The following is a 27,513-nucleotide window of genomic DNA, read 5'->3' as shown; positions in this document are numbered from 1 at the left end:
TAGTGTACCTTGGTCAAGTTTCTCGACACATGTTCAGTAAATCACTCTCCTAGTAACCGCCTGTGGTTGGACGTTTTTAACTTTCCTTGGTTTTCTGATTTTGAACTCCCCCCCCCCCGTTTTTGGAGCCGTTTTTCTGCTTATTACTGCTCAGTATTATCATACTACCCTAGTATTATCTTCCGGCCAGGCACTTTACGCCCCAAATTTTAGCTTTTTTCATGTGCGTTATTTTCACCCCGTGAGGGGACAACTTCCTCCAAGCAGCATCCAAGCAGCATCCGTCCCATCAATTTTGCCTCCTATCTGTCATACCCTTATATATATGCTTTGAATAAAATTCAGTTGTTAGTCCGCCTCCTGTGCGCGTGCTCTTCTTTGTGTCGCGTCTATTTGTTGGCGGTAGGTCTTTGGGATTGTATGCAGCAACTAGCTAAGAAACGAATTCTTCTAGATATACTACTAGCGTACGGGTCAAAACGCGCCATATCCACTCGTGAGAGCCTTTGTCAGCTTGAGCTTCATTAGTCCGACTGTTTCGAGCGTCATTTCATTTATTCCTTTCCCGGCACTACACACACCAAATACAGAGGATATGAAGAATTTGGTGAAAAATATGAAGACAGAAGAGGACGACAACAATGGGAAATTTCGGCTGTAGCCCATGAAGCAAAGATGCACCAATTCTATAGTAAACTTAAAGTGCTTACATGAGCTAGCCTGCTGTGGTGTTCTCATTTCATTATTACGAGCGAAATAGCCGAGGCAGACAGGAAACGGCAAACTAGCCGTTTTCCTGTCGTTTTGTAGCCTGTACGCGTGTACCATTCCACTTCTACTCTCACATTTAGAATGCTACAGTGAAGAAGAATGTACGAGGTCTGTTAGAAAAGTATCCCACTCTATCTTTTTTTTTTACGAACACCTGATGGATTTGAAACAAGCACGCTTGCACCAGCCTACCTTGAGCCTTCGTGCGCATGCACAAATTTTTCTCGCCTGCCGATAGCGTCAGTCACTGGCACGCAGCGTTTGAGTGAGGCAGTGCGCAGTGCTATCGTCGGTTTTTTTATTGCAAGGAAAATGACGGAGCGACAGAAGCAGCGCTACTGCATCAAATTTTGCCAGAAACTAGGCGACAGCCAAGTGAAAACCATTCGGAATATTCAGACGGTTTCGGGGACAATGCTATGAGCAGCACACAAATTAAGCAGTGGTACAATTGGTTTAATGACGGCCGCACATCGGTGCAGAGAGAGCCACGCTCCGGTCGGCCATCAACATGCCGAAATGACCAGGTCATTGCCGAAGTGAACGCTGTGGTGACGCGGGACCATCGTGTGACTATCCGAGAAATTGTGGAAGAGGTGGACATGACCAATTTTTCTGCACAATCCGTTATCACCGAAAATTTGGCCATGGAGAAAGATGCGGCGAAATTCGCGCCGAAGCTGCTCACGTTGGAGCAAAAGCAGCTTCGTGTTGAAGTCTCACAGGATATGCTGGATTCCACAAACAGTGACCCTGACTTCATCAACACCATAATCGCTGGTGACGAGTCTTGGGTGTACAGGTACGACCCGGAAACCCAGTCGTCACAATGGCAGCATTCCACGTCAGCAAGACCAAAAAAGGCCCGCCGAGTACGTAGCAATGCCAGAGTGATGCTGACTGCTTTCTTTGACTCCCTCTGTGTGGCACACCACGCGTACAAACCCCACAAAGTAAACATTGACCAAAAGAATACTACAGGGATGTCCTCCGTCGCCTGCGTGGTGCTATGTGGCGCAAGAGGCCGAAGTTCAGGTCAACAGGAAATTGGCGCATCCATCATGACAATGCTCCTGCACATTCCTCGCACTAAATTCACACTTTTTTCGCGGAAAACCAGACTGCTTTAGTTCAACAGACTCCTTACTCGCCTGATATGGCCTCCTGTGACTTGTGGCTGTTTCCCAAAATCAAGAGGCCATTGAAAGGAGCGCGATTTCAGACAAGAGAGGACATTATGGCTGCAACGACAGCTGAGCTAAACTCCATTCCGAAAGGGGCCTTTTCGGAATACTTCCAACAATGGCAGCACCACTGGGAGAAGTATGTGGAGTCCCAAGGAGACTACTTTGAAGGTGATTAGGTTTCAAACGCTCCAGTTATGCCAGTTTTTTTTCTTCGGCAAAAGGTCGGATACTTTTCTAACAGACCTCGTATTCTAGATTCCATACATTCCAGCCAGTTACCTTTTCAGCTGCCGAAGTGCGCACGGCCGAAACAAGATTTTCACACGAGTGCTTTAGGCAGGAGACTGCTATTCGTATTTACTGGCTTGTATAGCATAGCGTCTGTGTGGAACAGCCTGTGATCGTCATCATCATCACCAGCTTGACTACGCCGAGTACAGGGCAAAGACCTCTTTCATGACTCGCCAATTAACACTGCCATTTCCCAACTGCGGCTGCCGTATCTCCACGAACTTCATGATCTCATCCGCCTACCTAACATTTTGCCGCCCCCTGCTACACTTACGTTCTCTTGGAATCCACTCCATTACCCTTAAGGAGCAGAGGCTATCTTGCCTTCGCGTTGCATACCCTGCCAAGCCCGTTCTTTCCTCTTCATTTCGACTACGAGATCATTAACCTACCTTTGTTCCCTCACCCACTCTGCCCGCCTCTAGTCTCTTAACGTTACACCTGTCATTTTGATTTCCAAAGGTCGCTGCGTTGTCCTTAACTTAAAGTGAACCCTTTCGCTAGCTTCCAAGTTTCTTGTCCATTGGTGAGAACCAGTAAGATGCAGCTGTTGTATACTTTTCTCTTGAGCCGCCGCGGTGGCTCAGTGGTTATGGTGCTCGGCTGCTGACCCAAAAGACGCGGGTTCGATCCCGGCCGCGGCGGCTGGAATTTCTTTGGAGGAGAAATTCTACAGGCCCGTGTACTGTGCGATGTCAGTGCACGTTAAAGAACCACAGGTGGTCGAAATTTCCGGAGCCCTTCACTACGGCGTTTCTCATAGCCTTAGTCGCTTTGGGACGTTAAACCCCATAAACCAAACCAAACCTTTTCTCTTGAGGGATATTGGTAAGCAGTCATTCATGATCTGAGAGAACCTGCCATATGTGCTCCACCCCATTCTTATTCTTCTAGTTATTTCCCTCCTGCGATACGGATCAGCAGCAACTACCCGCCCTAAGAAGGTATATTCGCTTACGTCTTCTAGCTGCTCGCTACCAGCTGTGAACTGCTGTTTCCTTGTGAGACTGTTGCACATTAGTTATGCTCTTTGCGTGATAATTTTAAGACCTACCCTTCTGATCTACCTGTCTAACTCATCGTTCGCGCTTTGCAGTTCATCTCCTGAGAGACTTAGCAAAGCAATGTAACCAGCAATTCGCAAATTACTCAGGTATTCTTCATTAACTCTTGTCCACAACTATTCCCAATCCAGGCCTCAGAACGTTTCCTGTAAAGAGGCGGTGAATAGCAGAGGCCAGATTGCGTCTTCGTGAAAGACATGAGAGCGCAAAACGGCAACACGGACGAGTAAGGGAACAGGACGAGCGCTGCACTTTCAACAGGATTTATTCAAGGAAGAACGTTTATATAGCCTTTGCTCTTAATCGCTCTTAATCGCAGACATTCACCTCTCACACATATGCGTCAAGAAACAGCATTTCACTGTGGCGAAGAACAACTGATGTGTCACTAATGCAACTATCACCTCGCTTCTTGATATAGAAGGCTTCCACAAGCTCACGTTCTGTCCTATCTCGGCTTTTCAATAGCACTTTGCAATCCGATAGTCGAGGCTTACAGGCTACACGCTTCTCTTTCGAGCAGGCTTGGCAGTGGTCTGGAAGATCGCCTGTCTTGTTTAATGAATTCTTGTGTTCGAGCAGGCGCTCGTTAAGACAACATCCGGTTTGTCCAACGTACACATTGCCGCAAGGAAGCGGGAACTCGTAGACTACTGCTTTCTTGCAGTCAACATGTGGCATTCGGTGTCTGATGGTGCACTCTTGTACTTTTTTTCTTCCAATGCGTGAACATATTCCGGCGAGTTTTCGCGGCGCTGAAAATACCACATCGACGCCATACTTATTGGCCACCTTCTTGAGGTTATGAGAAGTGTGGTGTACGTAAGGTACAACTTCCGGCCTTGCCTCCTTTTTATCTTGAGGCCGGTTGTTTTCCTTGCTGCCCTTCAGCTTTTTCAGCAAGGACTGCGCCACGGAGAGAACCAGGAAAGCCGGGAAGCCTGCTTTCTGTAGCCCGTTTAACAAGCGTTAAAAAGACAGGCTCTGGTTGCAGCAAGGTGCTACGCCGACCCACGAAGTGTACCCTCGGCGGTTTATTTCGGGCCTTTAGCAAGACCACGGAACGAAAGGAGGGAAAGGGATTGGGAGGAGGAAAGGGGCAGGTTGCTTTGCTTCCGAGCTGATAAGCTGCAATCTGATACATCTTCTCTTCCCAATAAAAAACTCTGAAACTTGTTGAAAGTTGCTATAATAATGAAGCCTTCGAGGTTCCGCACGTTGCCTGGTTGATCTTCGTAGGCTTTGCGAGTTGACTGTATGATCTGTGCCAGGCGTCGGAGTAGTGTGATCCACCGTGCTTGGTCTAGGCCTTTGCGATTGTTGAGGGCTGGCTGCATCCCGGCTTGATCCGTGAATTACGGGTGTCGGATCCACCATATGTTGTTGGTCCGTGTCCGCGTTTCCCCCACGGCTGTCGATAATCTAGTCTTCACTTCCTTGAGACCGTTTTGGAGGGCTGCCGACTTTTTCGGGAATGGGTAGTAGGTGTTGCCTGTTCCGTCTCAGGAGCCGCTGGTCCTCCGTTTCCACCACGTATGACCTCGGTGCTGCTTTCTGGATTACCGTTGTCGTGCGTGCCCAGTTGTCGCCTTGGACACGAACTGAAATTCCTTCCTTCAGTGGTGACAGTACCTTGCCTACCAAGGACTGCCGATGCTTCAGCACTGCAACACTTGGCTGCTTGTTGTACAGAGGCAGGGAACTACGGAGGTGCCTGCCTTGTAGCAGTTCGCCAGGAGAACGGCCATCTTCCAGGGGAGAAGAGCGATACGCTAACAGACCCAACCAAAAGTCACTGCGTGACTCATCGGTCTTCTTAAGGATGCGCTTGACTATTTGAACCCCCTTTTCCGCTAACCCATTAGACCTCGGGAATTCAGGTCTCGATGTGATGTGGTGAAAGTCATACTTTTGCGCAAAGAGACGAAACTCTCTCGATGCGAACTGGGGCCCATTGTCTGTACAAACTTCTACAGGGATGCCGTGGCGCGAGAAAATAGCGGATATTTTCTCCATGACCTCTTTTGCCGTTGTGCCTCTTAGCTGCTCCACTTCAGGGAAATTCGAGTGGGCGTCATATACTACCACACAAGAGGCGCCTCCGAACTGAAAGAGGTCAATTCCTACGCGATGCCACGGCCTATCGGGGGTAGGCTGCATGAGGAGAGGTTCACTCTGCTGCTTGTATGCATACTTTTGGCAAGTACCACACCCCGGAACGAGCGCATCAATAGCACTGTTCAGCCCAGGCCAGAATACCAATCTCCATGCTCTGGCCTTGCATTTGTTCAATCCGAGGTGCCCCTCGTGAACTCGTTGCATGATTTCTTCTCTCATAGCTTTGGGTATGACGACTTCACAGCCCTTCAACACATATTCCGTCCACCACAGACAGCTCTCCTGCAAATGGCTTGAGCTCACCATCGATGGCCGCACCCTGCGAAATTCGCTTTCTCACCTCGCTTAAGTACGGGTCTTCGCTGCACTCCTTTTCCAGCCGCACTTTCATCGGTGTGCTTACGATGCTGGAAACGACCTGCATTGCATGCACGTCGCCGTCTGTTTTCCATGACGCACTCGACAACTTGGTTGCCACCGGTGCCCGCGACAGCATATCCGCCAGCAACAAGTCTTTGCCAGGCACGAACTGCAAAGCATAGTCATACTGTAGAAGCCTAATAAAAAAACGCTGCAATCGTGGTGGCATGTCTCCAATGCTCTTCTGTGAAATGGCAAGCAGGGGTATATGGTCAGTTTCGATCAGGATCTTTCGGCCATAAACAAAATGGTGGAACTTTTCGCAGCGAACACTATCCCAAGCGTTTACTTTTCAATTTGAGAGTAGCGTGTTTAGCAATCTGTTAGGGTCCTTGATGCGTACGTCACTGGGCGCCAGTCACTGGGCGCCAGTCCCCTAAGCGTCCGCCGTAATCTTTGTTTCTTTCGCTTCGTCAAAAAAAGAGCTAGTAACGGAGGGCTTGTTAATGCGTTGCAGATCTCTGGCCACTCCCGCTCATGCGCGGCCGTCCATTCAAACATGACGTTTTCTTTTACGAGGCTCCGCAGCAGGACTGTCTTATCACTAAGGGACGGGACGTACTTTCTGAAGTAGTTAACAACGCCCATCATTTTGCGCACCGCATGCTTATCTCTCGGGGCCGACAGCGACAGGACACTCAACTAAGCTGCGACTCGGGCGTATGCCATGCTCACCTATTACGTCGCCCAAAAATTCAATTTCTTTCGATCCAAAAACACTTCTGCAGGTGAAATGTCAGCCCCGCTTGTTCTGCCCGCTTCAGTACGGCATGCAAGCGCTCGTTATGCTGCTGCTCACTGTCACCCCACACCAGAATGTCGTCAATGTATACGCGGACGCCTACCAATCCCTCGAAAATTTCTGTTAACGTTTTCTGAAAAACTTCGCTTGCTGATGAAATTCCAAAGGTAAGACGAAGAAAGCGGTAGCGTCCGAACGGGGTCGCAAACGTGCACACTCGAGAGGTAGCTTCGTCCACTGGGATTTGATGGAAGCCTGCGTTCGCATCCAGGCGTGAAAAATACTTCGCACCCGAAAGCTCTGCCTCAATCTCTTCCCTTGTTGGCATGGGGTAGTGCTCGCGCTTCATGTTTTTGTTGATCTCTTTCGGATCCATGCAGACACGAAGCGCTCCATTCTTTTTACGCGCTATAACCAAATGACTCACCCATTCTGTGGGTTCATCCACCTTCTTGATGATGGAAGACTTTTCCATGCGCTCCAGCTTTTGTCTGAGAGGCTCCTTGAGAGCCAGAGGTACTCTCCGTGTCGGATGCACGACTGGAACAGCATCCGCTCGTAGAACCATCTGGTACCGCCTTTCGACACAACCCGTGCCCCGGAACAAGTCTGGAAAAACCTTTTCCGGTGCTTGCTTAGTCCAATTCACCGAATCCACAGCTTTTGGAATTAACCCAAACTGCTGACATGCCTGCAGTCCTAATATGGCCTGGCGGCTTTTCTTCACCACGAAGAACGTCACCGCCTGCGCCACACCGTTCAGAAAAAGAACCTCTGTGTCGAGACCGACATGCTTGATGGCTCTGCCATTGTAAGCTTTCAGCACAGCAGTACTTTGTTGGAGGCTCGGAGTTTTTTAGAGACGGCGGTAAACAGTCACAGGAATTATGTTCGCTTGCGAACCTGTGTCCACTTTGAACCTGATGTCGTGGCCACGTATGTTTCCGGTAACCGTCAATTCTGCACCGGCCCCTTTTTCGATGCCACAAACACCGATATCTAAAATGTCGAACCCGTCCTCTGCCTTCTCTTCTTGAACCTGATCTATCTGTTGGCTCGGGCGACGCTTGCAGCATACCGCAAAGTGGTTTGGCTTCTTGCAGGCATAGCATGTCTTTCCATACGCCGGGCACTCCTTCTCTGCATGTATTCTGTTGAATTGCCGACAACGAAAAGCTTTCCGCTTCTGCTCAGATTTGTGGGTGTAGTCTACGTGCAGGGTATCTTTCGACCAAACGGCATTCTGCCGCGCTGACACCTCGGCCGCTTTACACATTTGCTCTGCCTTCTGTAACGTAAGGTCTTTTTCTCGCAGCATTTTTTTCCTCATCTTCGGATCGTTAGTACCAAAAACAACCTGATCTCGTATCATGGATTCTTCCAGCACGCCAAATTCACACAGCTTGGCCTGCTTATTTAAATGCCGCAGAAATTGCTCAAATGGCTCTCCTTCACCCTGCATACGAAGGCGAAAAACGTGTCTTTCATACACCTTGTTCACGTCATCAGCACAGTACTCCTCAAACTTTCGCAGTCCGGTCTGGTAGTCTTCACTACTCTCACCTTGTGCAAAGGAGAAGTTGTTATAGACGTCGTGGGCCTCTTCCCCAGCGACACTGAGAAGGATTGCGGTCTTGGCGGCTTCCATCCTGGGTGGCGTGGTAGGCGTTGCCGTGAAGAAAAGCTCCAGTTTTTGCTTGAACATTTGCCAGTTTCTTCGTAAGTTTTCTGCCAGGTGTAGCGGTTCTGGAGGCTTGACAACATCCATTCTGGCGCGGCTTCTATCCCACTTCTCACACCATGTAACAAGCGTTAAAAAGACAGGCTCTGATTGCAGCAAGGTGCTACGCCGACCCACGAAGTGTGCCCTCGGCGGTTTATTTCGGGCCTTTATCAAGACCACGGAACGAAAGGAGGGAAAGGGATTGGGAGGAGGAAAGGGACAAGTTGCTTTGCTTCCGAGCTGATAAGCTGCAATCTGATACAGCCCGGACACCTGTGAAGCAAAGCTTGCTTGCATGGCATGGTGGCAAGACTTCTTTAGTGCGGAAGCTAAGCACTGGGAAGCGATAGCCCTCTTAACGGTCTTAGAATGGTTGGAATGGAAAGGCCACAAATCTTTCTTTGCCCGCGGACAGTACTGCCAGCAAACGTGTGAAGGGTGAAAGGTTAGGGTGAGATCTAAAAACTGTACAAGCCGCCCAAGGAGTGCATGGTAAAGCCAGATAGCGCAGAATTCTACGACTTACGTTCTCTGGATAGGACAAAGCAGTAGAAACTAAACACTGTAGAAACTAAAAACTGGAATTGGTTATTACTGCTAGGCAGTTCATGAGTGAACGTGAGACCCATGCTATTCCGACCAAACGTACCTAAAACATCACCTACTGCTTCGTCAAAAGTAAAATCGTTATCTGCCAAAAGGACCAGGTAATCGTCTACATATCTAAAAACGTGGTCTATACAATCCGTGTCATGTTCTTCACTCAAGGAGCGGTCAATTTCAGATAAAAACATATTACAGAGTACCGGGGCAACACACGAGCCAATACAAATGTCCCTTTTTTGTAGATACGTTTGGTCATTGAAGTCAATAAAAGTGTCCTTGAGATAAAACTCAAGTAATGACATAAAGTTGTCCACATTCAAACCTGTAGCGTTTTGAAAAGCCGTGGCTCCAGTTCTGTCTATGCAATTACGCACTGCAGAATAGAGATGTACAGTCTTTGTCAAAAGTTTAGAGCCCAGGGGGTTTGCTTCTGAGCACTATTGTGGCGCTCCTGCAGCATTCGTGGGAGTCCTACGCGTCGGAGGGAGCAGGACGAAAAATCTTCTTACCTCCAGGAGATTTGGGACGCTGAGGATGCATTACGAGCAAAGCAGTGTGGCCCAGAAGCAGACCCCCTGGGCTCTAAACTTTTGAAAAAGGCTGTACATGCGGAACAGAGTAGAAAAGATCTTCTACATAGTCTACAAGTTCCCGCTTCCTTACGGCAATGTGTACGTTGGACAAACCGGACGTTGTCTTAATGAGCGCCTGCTCGAACACAAGAATTCATTAAACAAGAGAGGCCATCTTCCAGACCACTGCCAAGCCTGCTCGAAAGAGAAGCGTGTAGCCTGCAAGCCTCGACTATCGGATTGCAAAGTGCTATTGAAAAGCCGAGATAGGACAGAACGTGAGCTTGTGGAAGCCTTCTATATCAAGAAGCGAGGTGATAGTTGCATTAGTGACACATTAGTTGTTCTTCGCCACAGTGAAATGCTGTTTCTTGACGCATATCTGTGAGAGGTGAATGTCTGCGATTAAGAGCATGGATAAGGGCAAAGGGTATATAAACGTTCTTCCTTGAATAAATCCTGTTGAAAGTGCAGCGCTCGTCCTGTTCCCTTACTCGTCCGTGTTGCTGTTTTGCGCTATCATGTCTTGCACGAATATGCACAAACAAGCCCAGCTTGAAGTACTTCTTAGCCAGATTTCGTCTCCCTGCCGGGCATCCTTCCTTATTAAAATTTTATTTCCGACTTTATGAACGACTATGGTATTCAGTCATGTAGATATTTTCTAGTATCTTGAATAGCCTCGGTGGTTACGGTGCTCGGCTGCTGACCCGAAAGACGCGAGTTCGATCCCGGCCGCGGTGGTCCAATTTTGATGGAGGCGGCATTCTAGAGGCCCGTGTACTGTGCGATTCAGTGCACGTTAAGAGCTCCAGGTAGCCGAAATTTCCGGGGTCCTTCACTATGGTGTCTCTCATAGCCTGAGTCGCTTTGGGACCTTAACCCACATAATCCGACCGACCGACCGACCGACCGACCGACCGACCGACCGACCGACCGACCGACCGACCGACCGACCGACCGACCGACCGACCGACCGACCGACCGACCGACCGACCGACCGACCGACCGACCGACCGACCGACCGACCGACCGACCGACCGACCGACCGACCGACCGACCGACCGACCGACCGACCGACCGACCGACCGACCGACCGACCGACCGACCGACCGACCGACCGACCGACCGACCGACCGACCGACCGACCGACCGACCGACCGACCGACCGACCGACCGACCGACCGACCGACCGACCGACCGACCGACCGACCGACCGACCGACCGACCGACCGACCGACCGACCGACCGACCGACCGACCGACCGACCGACCGACCGACCGACCGACCGACCGACCGACCGACCGACCGACCGACCGACCGACCGACCGACCGACCGACCGACCGACCGACCGACCGACCGACCGACCGACCGACCGACCGACCGACCGACCGACCGACCGACCGACCGACCGACCGACCGACCGACCGACCGACCGACCGACCGACCGACCGACCGACCGACCGACCGACCGACCGACCGACCGACCGACCGACCGACCGACCGACCGACCGACCGACCGACCGACCGACCGACCGACCGACCGACCGACCGACCGACCGACCGACCGACCGACCGACCGACCGACCGACCGACCGACCGACCGACCGACCGACCGACCGACCGACCGACCGACCGACCGACCGACCGACCGACCGACCGACCGACCGACCGACCGACCGACCGACCGACCGACCGACCGACCGACCGACCGACCGACCGACCGACCGACCGACCGACCGACCGACCGACCGACCGACCGACCGACCGACCGACCGACCGACCGACCGACCGACCGACCGACCGACCGACCGACCGACCGACCGACCGACCGACCGACCGACCGACCGACCGACCGACCGACCGACCGACCGACCGACCGACCGACCGACCGACCGACCGACCGACCGACCGACCGACCGACCGACCGACCGACCGACCGACCGACCGACCGACCGACCGACCGACCGACCGACCGACCGACCGACCGACCGACCGACCGACCGACCGACCGACCGACCGACCGACCGACCGACCGACCGACCGACCGACCGACCGACCGACCGACCGACCGACCGACCGACCGACCGACCGACCGACCGACCGACCGACCGACCGACCGACCGACCGACCGACCGACCGACCGACCGACCGACCGACCGACCGACCGACCGACCGACCGACCGACCGACCGACCGACCGGTATTATGAAATAAGACTTTTCTGTGCCCTGATTCGGCAATGCCTTCTTGACTGCTACGGTTCCCACTGAGTCAAATGCTTTGTCGTAACTAGAGATGTAAAATTTCAAGAAATTTTGAATGGCATGAAATAAACCGTTTCTTTTCAGGGTTTTTTTCATGAAACATTGGATATTTTGCAAAACGTGACAAAAACAGATTTATTTGCAACAGCACAATGATGGACAATAATCCTCCGACGTTCAAAACTGTTGCCATCCACCGGAAGAAAACCGAAACGAGCAAGCGACGCCATGTTGGGGGCTTGTGGTCATGGAGTCAACATAGTTGCTTGGTGCGGACCGTGTGCGATCGCTTTATTATAAGTTTTTTATTTCCTATTTTATTTTCAGGCTTTTTTTACTTTAAGAGCTTTTGGTGGCTTTCGTGTTTTCTTTGGTTTGGGGAATGCAAACACTGATGGTAGAACAGTGTCAGTTGGCATCCTGTGCCCACTAGCTATGTTCCCCAGGAAGTCATTTTCTCTGAAATGCTCTGAGCAGATGCGGGCAGTCGCAATGTTGAACGAGGGATCTCTCTTTATGGCGATTAGTCATGCTTTGCGCATCTCCAGCTCACCTGGGATGCAGTGGAGAGATACCTGCAAATGTAAAACGCACAATGAAATATGCTGGATACCTGGAAATAATTTTTTCTGCATTTGGCTCAATGCGTGCTTTTCTTAACATCTTGTTTACATTGAACCTAAGAATACATTTTGTAGTTATGGTCTTCTGAAAACTGCTGCTTAATGCACAACTGCAAGATAACTTCGCGTACCATGCTCCAGTGAGGTTAGTTATCTTTAATAAGTCAGAACAACAATCAGTCGAGCATTAGGGACGTTGTGAGCTGTTTTCAAATTTACATAAAGCCTAATGCCTGGTGATAGCATAACCACCTAGTCAACACGTTGCGATGGCTCAGTGGCTAAGGCGTTCTGCTGCTGAGCCGAAGGACGTGAGTTCGATCCCGGCTGCAGCGGCCGTTTTTCTCATAGTCAACCTAGATGCGGCACTACGTGCAGCAGCTTGGATTTAAGCTGTGTCCACAGCTAGGTTCGACTGCACATACACAAGCTTTCGAACGCGTTCCCCTGAAAGCCTGTTGCGAATCCTTGTATGGACGTTTCCGAAACGGGCCCAGTTTCGCTCGCAGGTGGCGGACGTTGGTGGTATCTGCAGCAGTCGGTTAGCGGCTGGTTGGTGCAAAGGCCTTGCCACCAGGTAGACGGGGCGAGGTGCTTCGCTGAAGACCCTTGTCCTGGACCACATTCCTGCGGTTCTCCTGTACTCTGCTACATTGGAAATCAAGAAGCTAGGCTTGTATTTGGCTAAAGCCGCTTACGTGCACAGCAGCCTATGTTATGTACGCCATGTGTGTAGCGGTGTAGAATTTGCAGCCACATTGTTCTGCTTCTGCCGTGAGTTCAAGTATTAGTGTGTTTTTTTGTCAAGCCTGGATCTTATATGTGACCTGGCCTTCAACCCTCTTTGCCTACGTTTCCTGGATACATTCGAGTCGTTTGGCTGTTGTAACGTTATAAATGCACCAACCAGGATAACACCTAACACAGAAACACTGCTTGACCTGTGCATAACTAGCCATAGTAATGAGGAAACTATTTCAGGAATTTTAACACTGCCACTTAGCGATCATCTACCCATATTCTGTTTTTTTCCATGGGCAAAAAGAAGGGGAGGTCGTAACCGGTTCGCTCCAATCTTTCATCGTAATTATAGTGCTGAGGCGCTAGCTACGTTCCGTACTGGGTTAGAAGCGACAAACTGGGATGATGTTTACTCGGAGGAAAACCCAAGTTTATCCTATGATATTTTCCTACTTAAGGTAAAGGAAAGTTATAACAGAGCATTTCCTTTGCAGCCGGTCAAAGTTTGCAAGAAATCCAGAAAACCGTAGGTAACCGAACAGTTATATAAAAGAATAAAGGCACGCGATAAACTGTATGACAAGTTTGTTCGGTCAAAGAACCTTGATCTCTTAGCTGAATATAAACGAACCAGGAACAAGCTCAGTTCAGATCTCAAGAAGGCCCGGTTACAATACTACGCGCAAAAGTTTGAAGCCATCTCCAGTAATACTAAAAAGGTATGGAACTGCCTCAAAGACATTATTGGAAAAACTAGCAACAAGATACCTAACGTTCTTAAAATTGATGGTGTTGAGTATAAGGACACTTGTTTGGCCAATAAATTTAACACTCATTTTGTAAACTCTGGGGCTACGACACAACAGGTGGTAGATATTGATGGACTTGACAAATACATATCTCCTAGTGTGGTTGATTCATTGTTCCTTACTCCATGCAGTGAGCTTGAAATTATTTGCTGTCTTAGCTCTTTAAGCAAAAATGCTGCCCCAGGGAACGATGATATCAAGGCTCTGCCTATAGCATCTGTTGTTGACCTCATATCTCGTCCTCTGCAGCATATATGCAATAGCTCGTTAGCTACAGGAATCTTTCCAAACAGCATGAAAATAGCAAAGGTGGTAGTTTTGCATAAAGGTGGTGCGCATGATGACATTAACAATTACAGACCTATTTCAGTTCTGCCATTATTTTCTAAAGTGCTTGAGAAAGTGATCAAATCACGCCTAAGTAAGTTCTGTATTGAAAGAGAGCTTCTTGTGAGGCAGCAATATGGTTTCCGTCCAAATAGCTCAACTGAAATAGCCCTTCTGAATATTAAAAACAAGGTTATCAATAATTTTGAAAATAACCGATTCACGCTAGGTCTGTTCCTTGATTTCAGAAAAGCGTTTGATTCTATTAAACATCAAATATTATTTTATAAACTTCCTTTTTTTGGAATCCGTGGCGTTGCTCTCAATCTTATTCGTAGCTACCTGACGGACAGATACCAATTTACATGCCTTAATGGACATTCTTCTATTCTAGAACCGATTGCATATGGTGTTCCACAAGGTTCAATCCTGGGACCCTTGCTGTTTATAATTTATATTAATGATATTGTCCTCATACCAAACACACCCGATATTATACTTTATGCAGATGACACCAGTGTGTTTTTTTCAGGAAAACAGTTATCTGCACTAGAAACCTTTGCGAACACCTGGCTACATGAGCTTTCATGCTGGCTCCGGATAAACCAAATGCAATTGAACGTTCGGAAAACAAAGTACGTAATGTTTAAGCCGCGAAATAAACCTGAAGATTTTAATATCCAGGTCAAGTACCAAGACTCAGCCCTTGAACGCGTTTCCATTTATAAGTTCCTAGGTGTCTTATTTGAGGAAAACTTAAGCTAGACTTCTCATATAAATAAGGTTCACACAAACATCTCTAGATCTCTAGGCATTTTGTATAAAGTGAGATATTTGGTTCCCAGCTCTATTAAACGTCAGTTGTATTTTGCTTTAGTACAGTCTCATTTACATTACTGTCTGTTAATCTGGGGCACCACTACCAAGACAAACTTGCGCAGGCTTGAGATATTGCAAAAACGAGCTCTGCGTTGCATAGAAGATGTAGGTCCGCTAGAACATACATACCCATTATTCTTAAAACATAATTTACTCAAGATAAACGAACTATTTCAACTAAAGCTTGCATATCATGTTTATCATGAAGTCACCCATGACCCAGTTTCCTTTTATGCTTTATACTTCCCTAACAATAAACCTTATGATTTCAGGTATAGTCATTTTCAAATGCCTCTGATGAGAACGAATTATGGTATGCAGCACATTGATTACTTAATTCCTGATTTACTTAATAAACACCCACGTATTATGGAACTTCTGCAGCAGCCTCGTTCCCCCCGTAACTTCAAGAACAATGTTAAAATGTACCTTCTGTCCCTATCTCCTCCATAAAATGTCCAGTTTCTAGTTTTTTTTTTTTTTTTACTCGCTGGGTGTATGTCCAGGTTCGCTATTTTTGGTTTTGTTGTCCTAAAGACGTAGGAGGCATGCAATGCGGTTTTCATTGTTTTTCGTTTGCGTGCTATTTCTCCCCTTGCCTGTATGTTAATTCTATGCATCTCATTGTTTGCTATTTCAATTTTTTGTTTTGTCCTAGCTACATTTTAGCTATGCGTTGTTTTTTCCTTTATTTTTCATTGCATCTGTGTTAATTATGTGTAAGTCATTGATCGTTACATATAATTCATGTAGTACGTATGCGATGTTGTTACTTTTCTTGTTTTTGCTTTGTGTACTTTACTGTGTAATTTGCCACCCCCCTGAGCAATGTAACGGGTGACGGGGCCACGTCAGGCAAAAAATGAATTGCCTTTTGTCCCGTCACCTCTGACAAATCGATGTCAAAATAAACTTCACTTCACTTCACTTCACTCGCAGCACGAACATTTTAAAAGCACTACCTGGCACCAGCGATGACGACTGCTCTCCAATCATTCAACGATGCACGCTGTAATGGTTTTCGAAGCAAAAACAAAGCCTAAGCTAAAGGCAAGCAATCATAAAACCTTGAAATTGCATTGTGAAATTTTCGATGTTTCTTTCCATTTTTTCTCGTCTCAAAAATACGAAAAAAAAACGTTTTTTTTTCCAAAATTGCAGTGTTTTTTTCAGGCCTTCACATCTCTAGCCGTAACCAATAAACACTATATATAGGGGTTGGTTGTATTCTACACATTTCTTTATAACCTGATTGATAATGTGAATATGGTCTATTGTGGACCCTGCAAGGTCATATGGTTGATTGAAGTGAAAGGTTTTCCTGATTCTATTTGCGATTTCCTTAGTAAATTCCTTGTAGGCATCGGACAGTAAGCTTAACGGTCTGTAATTTTTCAAGTCCTTGACGTTTTATTTCTTATAAATGAAGATAATGTCAGCGTTCTTCCAAGCTTCTGGTACGCTAGTGGTCATAAGGCATTGCATATACTGGGTGGCCAGTTTTTCTAGCACAATCTCCGCTTCATCATTCAAGGTACCTGATCCTCAGTAGCTGCTTTCCAACTTTGCATTGATGATGATGATGATGATGTCCTCAAGCTCAATGGCACATACCCACGGCGGGGGATTAGCCAGGATGCATAGCGGATACATTGCTTCTAAGGCTTTGTTTTCTTCCTCTCCTTTTTAGGGGCAGGATGTCCTAATGATGTGTCCCGCTGCCTCTGTCATGTTCTAATTACATTGGCAGCTGTATAGATTTGTGCAGAATTCTTCCGCGAATTTAACTATCTTCTCCATATTGCTGATGTCATTGAACTCATCGTCTCTTAGCACATACGTCAGGTTTTTGCCTCTGCCTAGTTTCCTCTTCCCTGCTTTCAGGTTACCTCCGGTCTTTAGAGCATGCCCAATTTTCTCCTTATTCAGCGTCTTTATGTCGGCTACCTTGCGCTTATTAACTTTGATAGCTCTGCCAGTCCCATTCTGTCTGTATGGTTGGACGCTTTCGTGCTTTGGCCTTTCTTAATCGGATTTTTTTTCTCCTGAGATAGCTTGCTGGTATCCTGTTGGACAATCCTACCGCCTCCTTTTCTGGCACACTTCACAGTGATAGCTGTGAGATTATCGTTCACTGTTCGAACATTAAGGTCGTCTTCCTCAGTTAGAGCCAAATTTCTGTTCTGCAGCGATATTCTGAAGTCATGTACTATCTCTCTTACTGCTAACCCGTGGATGGGCTTTCGCTTCACTTTTTCCTTCCGTTTCCTCTTGAAATCTAAGCTAATACGAGACCTTACCATTCTTTGGTCGCTACAGCGCACCTTTCCGAGGACCTCCACATCCTTCACAATATCAGGGTGAGGACGTAGTATATAGTCTGTTTCATTTTTAGTATCAACATCAGAGCACTTCCTATTCTTCCGTTTCCAGAAGAAGCTATTCATTATTCGGGAAGTATTTCTGCATGCAAACTGTACTAATAACTCTCCCCTGCTGGAGCCTATGCCGTATTCTCCTACCGGCTGGTCTCCGGACTGCTTCGTGCCTACCTTCCCATTGAGGTCACCCATCAGTACAGTGTACTGCGATTTTACTTTGTTCATTCCCGATTCCACGCCTTCATAGAAGCTTTCAGCGATCTGGTCATCACTGCTGAATGTAGGCGCGTTGGCCTGAACCTCCTTCAGCTTGTACTTCTTAGTAAGGTTAATTACAGTAGCTGCCACACTCTCGTTAATACTGTATTGTTCAGCCATGTTGCCAGCTTTATTTTAACTGATGAGGATTTCCACACCAGTTCACGTCTGTGCGCTAATTGAGGATAGAACAGTACATGCACGCACCTTAGTACTGTGTGCTCCTCATCTGTCTTCCTAACCTTACTAAGGCCTGTGGTATCCCATTTAGCACCCGCTAATTCCTCGAACAGCACAACTAAGCTAGCCTCACTGCGTAAGGAACAGCCTGTGATTATGTGCTTCAGGAGGCACAGTCGTTCCTCTGATTGCACACAATGATTTCTCTAAATGATTCGCGCTGTATTCACAGCGCATTCATTTTCAGGCATTTTTTTGATAAACAGAGCTTAAAACAACTGTACAAAATAAAGTTGTCTGTTAAAAACTGGGTCGAATGCAGAGTTTGAAATCGAAAAGGGTCAAAATCCAAAGTTCATGTTCCAATGTTGTGGTTCTGATTCTCATTCTGATTTTCATTAATTTTTCGCACAATTTTTTATTACATTGTAGGGTTGAGTTGGTCTCACGAACTTCTAGCTCATATCATTCAACAGTTTGGATGGCGCTATATTTGTATGGATATGAAACTCGCATTTTTCATCGTTTGAATTTTGGTGTAGTTCCTTTTAAAAGAATTCTTTCAAATTATCAAAGAAAAACTCCGATGTTCAGACACCGGAAAAGAGAAGAATGCACTGCGGAGACCAAACCAAATACCTGGAAGAGGAAAGACGCAAATAATACTTATCAAACAGCAAGCTATAATTTAAATTGTATTTTGAAGATGGAGGAAGCATTCGTGCATTTCATCCTGAAAACGCTTGAAAGCTTTAACGTATGGTTTCAATAGTTTGTTTAGAAGAAGGTCCACGAAAGGTCGAGACAGTCTATGCCTGAAAACTAAGTCTATCTGCAAACATTAATCAAGGGTCCTTGTTAATACTATCGAAATCTTGGTGAGGAAACATGATGTGTGATTATTATGCACTTTCGTTGAAGTGGTGATGGCGCGTTCATACCGTTTTTCTGCATTCTATATTCTATATGTTGTGTGTCTGTACACCCCTGAAAGCAGCTTTCAGCAAGTTTTAAACAAGAATATGACATATCGCTTCCCTGCACCCCCCTTCGCCCACCTACCCACCTAGCATCTCAATGCAAAAAGAAATTTTAATTTGGCTGACGAGAAATTCCCCTGTGAGAAATTACTCTTGAGCACATTCATTTTTTGGCACCCAGGAGAATTGCGCACGGTCTAATCGTAAGAATGCCGCCCCAGGTTAGATGCCATGTGCATTGTGGAAGACGTTTGCTCCCCTTCATGCAATGATTTGTTTGCTTCATTTTGCTTCATTTCAGATCAAGATAAATTGGACACCGAAGGCACCTACGGTAAGCCTTTTCCTTCGAGGCGCTGATGCGTGTTACAGGCCGCGCCGTCTCCAATTGTTAAGCTAACCTAATCGCATTATTTATTTATCGAGATAAAAATATGCACAGATTTCCAAACCTGAGATTTCTTTTTGTATCGCGTATACCTACAAGAAAAAAACATTTCGACATTCCCGGATAAAAATTTTGAGAATTGTACATTTTTAACAGGTAATGGTCTTTTTTTCTGATATATAGCAAAATCTCTTTTAAACTGTTTCCATTGACCGCATCGAACGGTTAAGACTGCCATAGAAAACGAATGGAGAATGATTTTGACGATAGCAAAAAGGTTAATATAAAGTAAAGTGGAAACCTCCTTAGCGCTTCATAAAATAGTTAATAAGGAGAATAACCTACAAATATTGATGCCGCTGAAAATTGATCTCTGGCTCTTTTGGGGGGTGCGTTGACGTTGGTCTGGTAGCTGGTGAGAAATTTATCGATGAGAGAGTTCCATTTAAAAATCTTCGAGCAAGGGGATTCAAACTCGTTATAACCTTACCGAAAAGGCCTTGTCGCCACTATTTTTAAGTAAATGCTGGTGGAGGGCAGCTTCTGGGATCCTCGAAAATGGTTTTGACGTACGAATTTTACTTGCGGAATCGGCCCGAGATGGCGGCACCTGTATTTCATTACGTTTTCTTTCCTAGCTTATTAGAGGTCTGTTTTCGGTCAGAGTGGTCTTTTTGTGATTAGAACGTGGTACCTTGTCGACATAGGCTAATATCAATTTGTCCTCAGTCTAAAATCAAAATTGCTTCTTCACGAAAAACTAGGCATTCAGGAGAAATTATAGAAACTGTGCTCGTTGAGCAGACCATTTTGATTTACGTTTCGTCTCTGTTCACACAAGTACGACAATAATGGCCAATTAGATTAAAACGATTTTCCCTTTAGTACAGTTGTTCTATTACTTCCAAAGGTTGCTATTTATTGAAGGCTTCAAAAATTGCCGCTCCGATTACTGGCTTCTTTGTGACTTCGACAAGAAGTCGTACTGCTGACCAAAACTAAACTGAGCCTCGAGTATTTATCCCGACAAGAGCCGACCAAAGAAATACGCCGAACTAACGCCCTTTCTCATTCCTGGCCACCTTCTGAAACTAGCCTCAACCAGGCGATGCAAGTAAAATTGCGCGTTGTGAATATTACAGAACCGCCTCCATCAAGTTTGAAATAAATTAATTTAATCGGACTAAATTTTGCTTCAAGAAATAAAAAAGACATTTGAACTTGAGCAGTCGCCATTAGCTCCAGAATTCGGCACGTCCACCTGACCGTGCAGCGTGTCTGTGTGGTGATTAAGTTTTGAAGAATGCAGATCCTCCTGCTTATGCCGGCTTGATGTGGGTTGATTCAATGAACATTCCTTTTCAAAGCCCGATCCTGTTGCTTTGTGACGCAGAGTGTACGTACTTAGTGCTTTTTTGTAACAGGAAAATCGGGCGCCTGTGCCGGCCACGTTTAACAAAGCGGTTCTCTTGTAAGCTGCTGTCGAAAATGTTTTGCTTTCATGGCATGTTAATCCTGCGCTGTCCTCTTTAGAAAAAGATTAAGAGTAGCGTCTTATGTACGTTTGGAGGAAACGACTCACTGTATGCAAACAACGCTTGCAGGGTCTGTGTTGTGGAGTTGAAAGTTAATTTGTATTCGCCAATGGTAAACTGTAGCCACTTGCTGCATTGTGCATGTCAGACCACATGGACGGAAGAGACATTGGATGGTCCTAAAGCGCTGCGCTAAAAGGGGCATGACGATAGCTGGCGCCTGTAATTGATTCCTGATAAACCAAAACCAACCAATTGTTGAAGTACAAGAAAAGGGGCGCAACCAGCCGTCTGGCCTTTGACACTTCTGCCGCGCACTGGCGCTAGCTCGAGACAAGACAGCGCTTTCTATTTATTTTCAACATCCACCCGCGCCTGCACGATGTTATAGTCGGATATAAATTAAGTCTGCAGAGAATCTCCGCCCACATCCAGGACCTCCGCGTAAAATTCCCTAACGACAGAAATGCAGTCCGTTGTTCAAGCTTTTCTTGTCATCTAAACAAGCCAATCACAAGAAAAAAAATTCAGTCTAGAATTTTGATGCCTGGATTGTTTAATAAATTCAAACCTTAAAAAGCTGATTTCGGTTACAGTTGCAATTGGCTAGCGGAGTAATACATTACGCCGTGGACCAGTGCTATCATCCGCTGTTACCAACTGCTGTTTTTTTATAAGTTGCATGCTACTATAGTCATTCAGTGCTGTCGAACTACTCTTGCGTAGATGATGCTGCTGGCGTGCTTCGTCTCGAGCCAGCCTATTCCCCCTGTTCACTATAGCCTATAGGGCAGCCGTAGGTAAGAGTCCTCGCTGCTGTACGACTAGGTAGCGGCCGCTCTCGCCGAAACCTCGAAGCAGTTCATGTTGTTCCAATTGGGACTTTCCTTGGTAGAGGTAGAAAGCTGCAAAGCGCTCTTCACTGCCAGCACCCATCTATCCAAGGCTTCTGTGCTACTTTCGATCTGATCTGTCTTACGGTGACTCACGACTTTTATACGAAGCATACTGCTTTAGCTACCAGTTCAGCCCGTCACCGTGGTTATGCGCCTCCAAATCACGTGATACATGACGTCGCACCACGTGACACGATGACGTCACGACAGTGGAGAAACGGGGGCCCACCTCGCGTTGTCGCTGTGGTTGTGCGCCTCCAAATCACGTGATACATGACGTCACTCCACGTGACACGATGACGTCACGAGAGTGGAGAAACGGGGGCCCACCTCGCGCCGTCGCTGTGATTGTGCGCCTCCAAATCACGTGATACATGACGTCACACCACGTGACACATGACGTCACACCACGTGACATGATGACGTCACGACAGTGGAGAAACGGGGGCCCACCTAGCGCCGTCGCTGTGGTTGTGCGCCTCCAAATTACGCGACACGGTGATGCTTCGCATTCTCCAGGCTTAACCAAGTTAAGCCTCAGCCACTTTTTTTGGAATTCCTCGTCTTCGCTTTCAGAGCAGCTGTGTGGTGATCTCTTTGCCACAGGGTAGGTTTTCCTCCTCTGAATTCTTCCTAGCTACATCAATAGGCACCGAAATGCAACACCTTGTGCTGTCGGCCGACGAGCTCTAGTGTGTTTGCCGGAGCAGATGTGAGCGAAACTCCGCAGGTTCGCTGAGCTACCGCTGCAGCTAAAAATGTTGCAGCTCCAATAAGAAGCCAATGAGCGGCCGGAATTTGACGTTCTGTTGGAGGCATGGTAGAACTTCTCGATATCTGTACTTTGTGCCGGAAGTTTTGTCCGTGTGTACAAAAGCTGATAGTCTAGTTCTTTTGGCCCAAGTGCTCTGGTATGCTTCTCGAATTAGGTTATCCGAAACTCTTTCTGTGGTTAGGGTTGGCGGTTCCGTTGGCGGTTCCGTTGAAGGTGCATGAGATACAGAAAAGGCCATTGAGCTACGCCTTCTACTATTCGTTGCTCTGAACGCACAATAGGACTAGGGAGCTTTCCACTTTCGGAAGGAAACCTTGAGGATGAAGAGTTAATTTCCGGTCAAATTCTGCAGTGTCCTTTTCTTGTTCTGCGGCAGTTTAACAGACAAGTTCTGGAAGTCTCTACCTGTCTTACAGGTTACTTCTTGCACCATCTTGATTGTGTAGCGACGCTCCTGAGGGGTGAGGTGCAAGGATTCATTCTCCAGTCGAGTAAGACCCATCACGCTTTTCTATGATAAGACTGTCCTGTTTTTCACACTCGATGGCAGCACCGTCTCGAAGGCACGTCATTCTAGTACTGCTATCGATGTCTCTCTGTACCTTTGTTTTGTCTTCGGGTATTGAGCCGTCCTAACTATTCTGAACGCCGGTTGTGTCCTTGGCGAAGTTAGAGGGGATTTCAATTGTCGCGAGGGATGCATTCGCTTGCACCTCGAAATAATCGAGCAGATACGAATGCCTGTCCGGAAGATGATAAGAACCGTCGTCTTTTGACGAGGGCGAGAAATCGGTAGATGAAGAAGCTTTCTGCTGACCTATGCAGGGCTGGGGACCTTCGAGAACGTGTCCGAGGAATATGCGAGGAAGATTCTGAGCTCCAAGGAGCCACTTGTAGGATTCGCACAAGTGGCGGAGCTGCCTTAGTAGGGCTGAATTCCATGGGGGAATTCAACTTTTGCAGACACGCCATATGAAAGTCAGGCTTGGCGTTGTCAGGAATGCTTAGTCAGTACGCGACAAGCATCCTTCTCCAACGAAGACTGCGAAGTGACACTCCCAACCAAACTCTTCATGTGAGAGTTGCCTGTGGGCGCTGAGCAGTCAAAAGTTCTGTCGGGCCTGATTTTCCTGTTGAGTCACGGTGACGTCGTAGCCGTTCTTCTCGATCCTGTACGTTATCGAGCGCTCCTGGCAACCGGCGCGATTATCTTTGGTGCTGACTCTTGGGGCGCTGACAGGGCCAACTTGTTGGGGTTTCTGCCAGCCACCCCAAGCAGATCAGGCAATCGGCCCAATATTGGAAACGTATTGACAAACGCCGATCCTACAAAGTACCAGAGTGAAACCATCTATTTGCAATATTGGTCCAATTACCTGTCTTGCTTGGTATGGTTGTCTTGCATGTCTGCGGCGTCGCAAACCTTGAGCATCGAGGAGCTGTAGACATGCGCGGCATATTTGAAGGGCGGAGCTCTCGTGCATATATTTTAGGGGTCGTTGTGCACAAAGGCGCCCTCTGGGAGATAGGTCGAGGACTTTCTGAATGTCTGTGGTGTCCATGCGCAGCTGCTCCTCAAGGAAAACTTCCTGCCCAGTTTTGAGGTTTACGGAGAACGATGGTATCGGGAGTGTCGCTGTGGGAAAAGGCCACCGAAGCGTGGCCTTGCCGTAGAGCCTTCGTCTCACATTCGGGAGGTGCTGAGTTCGATTGCCAGTTCCTCCGGGTAACCACCGATTTTCTTATAAATAAGTACAGGATTGAAATGCTTGGGAAAAGGGTCTCGAACCAAACCATTACGTTTACGGGCCACTGATTCGTTCCGTAGTGAAACAACTCTAAATCCGCCTCGTGTGGTAAAAGTCCACTTGTGTACCTTTTTTAGTACCGAAGCGGTGTCCTTGGGGTAGAGCATCCGCCTCGCATTCAGGAGATGAAGGGCTCGATCCCCAGTGCCGCCGGGTAACCACCGGTTTTCCAATCGGCACCAATATTTCCCATTGCCTGGTTCTCACCTTTTCACGGGTCCGCTGCTTGGGAAACGGGTCGTAGACCAAACGGTTGGACCAAAGCGTCAACGCAACGAAAACCGCTGCGTTGAAGGGGGAGAGCACGTCAATCACGTCGCGTTCGAAACGCTTTGGCCAAAGGGCTGCGACCTTTAGCAGGCTGCGAGGTCGTTCGAAACGGCTTCGCCCACGAGAGGCGCAGTCGAGTTTACGGAGCCTCTCCCAAGCGTACACCCCTAAAGAATGCCGGGGCCCACGCCGGGGGACGCTTGTACCCATTTTTGCCAGTGGTTGTCCGACGGTGGGTTTCGAACCAACAACGTCGCGCAACCGAGACGGACGCCCAAACCACTGGGCACCGACTGCGTTAAGGTGGAGATGAAGATTGTGTTGCATAAGTTCTCTGTCTCTACAGCCGGGCTCGTTTGGCTTGTAAAGCAAACCGAAAGATGGCTGAGATTGGGTTCCCAAGAGCACGGGTGAGCTCTCAGCCGAGGTGGCCCTATTGAAAATAGCGTCACTTTGCGGTGACTGCAGTCCGGAGAGCAGGGAGGCGGCGAAAATGGCTTCTAAACAAAACACTTTATTTGGGCTGATTTGCACCTGAAACGAACTGAATGAGCCAGCGGTAGCGTAGCCGCATGCGCGCTCGGTGGTTGTCGAGCCGAATACCCGTCGCTCTCGGTCGTGCTGAATGTAAAGCTGATAACGAACATTCGAGGTAAAGCGTCCAAAGTTACTAGAACTTTCTGGAAACACGTGGAAGTGGCTCCGCCTGGATGCGATCAATCCAGGTAAATCTGGTCGCTTCTTGTATCACAAAGTGATAAAGCAGCGCGCCGGCAGCTTTAAAGAATGAACAAACACTACAAAGATTCGCGGCATTACTTACCTCTCAAACAAGCATCGAATCGATGCTTTCAAACAAAAGGCAATTAGAAAAAAAAAACAAGTGGTTCTGCAAAAATTAACACCGAGTGGAGAAACGCAGAGTCCTTTAGCTCCTATAATAGGGCTTTAGACGGACGACATGGAGAACTTCTGGTCGTAAGCGAGTCACTTGGATGCAGTCATTTCGCCAGGGGCGACTTCATAGTTCAGTTCACCCAGCCGACGATGAACCTTGTACGGGCCGAAATAGCAGCGCAAAAGCTTTTCACTCAATCCGCGGCGGTGAATGGCATCCAAACCCAGACTTGGTATCCTGGATTTTATTCCGCGTTGCGTCTTCGTAGGTTCTAGCGTCTGGCGTCGGTACGCTGCTGGTCTTTGATCCGCAATCGGGCAAGTCTTCGAGCTTCTTCTGCGTGTTGAAGGTAGGCGGTGACATTGACTTTATCTTCTTCGGTAACTTTGGGCAGCAAGGCGTCTAGCGTGGTCGTGGCCTCCCTACACACAACGAAGAAAATCCTCGCTTGAACATCATTCGCACTTGAACTCGCTTGACATCATTCTCTACCCACAACAAAGAAAATACTCGCTTGAACGAGGCGGGGGGCGAAGAAACCTTGCCTTCCAAGTACTCAGTAAGGCGTTTTAGGTCGGCGTCCGAGCGTTGCTGCTGTGCAAAAGAGCTGAAGCTGATGGGTTCGAGGAAGGCGTCCTCATCATCGTACGGCGGCGGTGCATCTCCAGGGGCCTGTGACCGGCAGTCGGCGTCAGAGTGCTAGCGTCCAGACTTGTAAACGATGATGCCGTTGAACTCCTGGAGGCGCAGACTCCACCGGGCGAGGCGGCCAAAGGGGTCATTCAAACTGGCAAGCCGAAATGTGCTATTTGTGGATGATTTTTATTGTGCTCTGACGTGTTCGCCCCGTGTCTCGTGCGGGGACCATGACCTTCTTCTCCCTGGACCTGGGCCTGCCCCGATACCTCATCTCCAGATCATGCCATCGAGTTCTGGCGGGAACTCCTCCTGTTCGTCCAGGACTCGGAGGCGCCTCTGGTCTGCGATTCGCTCCAAAGCGCTCACAAGAGGCACGCAGCCTCCACTTAGCTGCCTCCAGCAAGTTTTAATAACATGGAGGCAGCCTTACCCTTTCTCTTTTAAAATACCCCCTCCCCTTCCACCATAGCACTTTCGGCGCATTCTAATGTGGAATTAACGGGGTTTGAATCAATCAACCAATATCTCGCAGATTACTCGACTTCTCCTTCGGTGCCTTGATGATGCTTGCACATTTTCAACGAGCTTCAAGGTTAACTTTCTATCCCAAAGTTCTATACATCTGTATGCCTACCTATTCTCAAATACAGATCATCTCTTTTGAATGGAACGTGCAATTTTAACAGCCGCTATATCTAAAGGGATCAGAATAAATTCTTGTCCATTTGCAAGGACTGTTTCTGTCACCTGAAAGCTGACACAAGGGGTGGCATGTCTTTCCTGGCAAGTGTTACAAATGAGTGGTGATGACGAGAGCGAGTATATGTTCTCTTCATTTACAAACTTGCACATGACGACGATTTCTTTGTTGACTTGCTGAGGCATGAAATATACGCGTAGTGGAAACAATTTTCCAGTCAAATAGCCCTTTCATCATAGGTACCCCTCAAAGTCGACACTCTTCCATTGACATATTAGAGACTTCGTTTAATGCTAACTCTGTCAGTCTAGACACATTTCAACGAATGGAAAAACCTGCCTTTCACATGTTCTCGTGTCCTTTGCTTTTTTTGCTTCACTCTTCTCTTTGCTCACACTGCAGTCATGTGCCGAGCCCTGCTACTTCAGCTCTTTCATTTCGGTTTCTCTTTTTCATACTTTTGTCTTGATAACAAATCATGCTTATATATGGCGTTTGTCTTTTATCGTCATGTCGGTTCCATTCTCGTGTTCCTCATCATTTTTTCCTTTGTGAAAATGTTTGTACATTATTTTTGTGGTGTTGAGAAGTACGATCCTGCGGTTGTGTGCCTGGGCGCCTGAAATAAATATTGACTGGAAGATATTTTACTCTCTCGGTCTTTT

The 27,513-nt window shown here is 47.7% G+C and overlaps 1 protein-coding gene across 1 annotated transcript; it reads right to left on the bottom strand.

The window, feature by feature from the left end:
• Positions 1–4,735: 4,735 nt before the first annotated feature.
• Positions 4,736–8,361, bottom strand: LOC149345140 (uncharacterized). The gene is made up of 3 exons (XM_089547376.1): positions 8,157–8,361; positions 5,835–5,960; positions 4,736–5,064 (listed from the first exon to the last, which is right to left on the bottom strand). The coding sequence occupies exons 1-3, from the start codon at positions 8,359–8,361 to the stop codon at positions 4,736–4,738; spliced, it is 660 nt and encodes a 219-aa protein (XP_089403502.1).
• Between the last annotated feature and the right edge of the window lie 19,152 nt (positions 8,362–27,513).

Source organism: Amblyomma mixtum, chromosome 5 (genome assembly GCF_055824585.1).
Source record: "Amblyomma mixtum isolate Tamu chromosome 5, ASM5582458v1, whole genome shotgun sequence".
In the NCBI taxonomy this organism is placed as follows: Eukaryota; Metazoa; Arthropoda; class Arachnida; order Ixodida; family Ixodidae; genus Amblyomma; species Amblyomma mixtum.
The sequence above is the reverse complement of the archived record's forward strand: the minus strand, read 5'-3'. Positions and strand labels throughout refer to the sequence as shown.

Excerpts from the sequence above, each read along its gene's own strand:
- LOC149345140 (XM_089547376.1), bottom strand. The coding sequence starts at position 8,361 with ATGGATGTTGTCAAGCCTCCAGAACCGCTACACCTGGCAGAAAACTTA. Across the intron at positions 5,961-8,156 it reads CAACTTCTCCTTTGCACAAG|TTCGTGCCTGGCAAAGACTT; the intron begins GTGAGAGTAGTG and ends TATGCTTTGCAG. Across the intron at positions 5,065-5,834 it reads TGCAGGTCGTTTCCAGCATC|AAGATGGCCGTTCTCCTGGC; the intron begins GTAAGCACACCG and ends CTTCTCCCCTGG.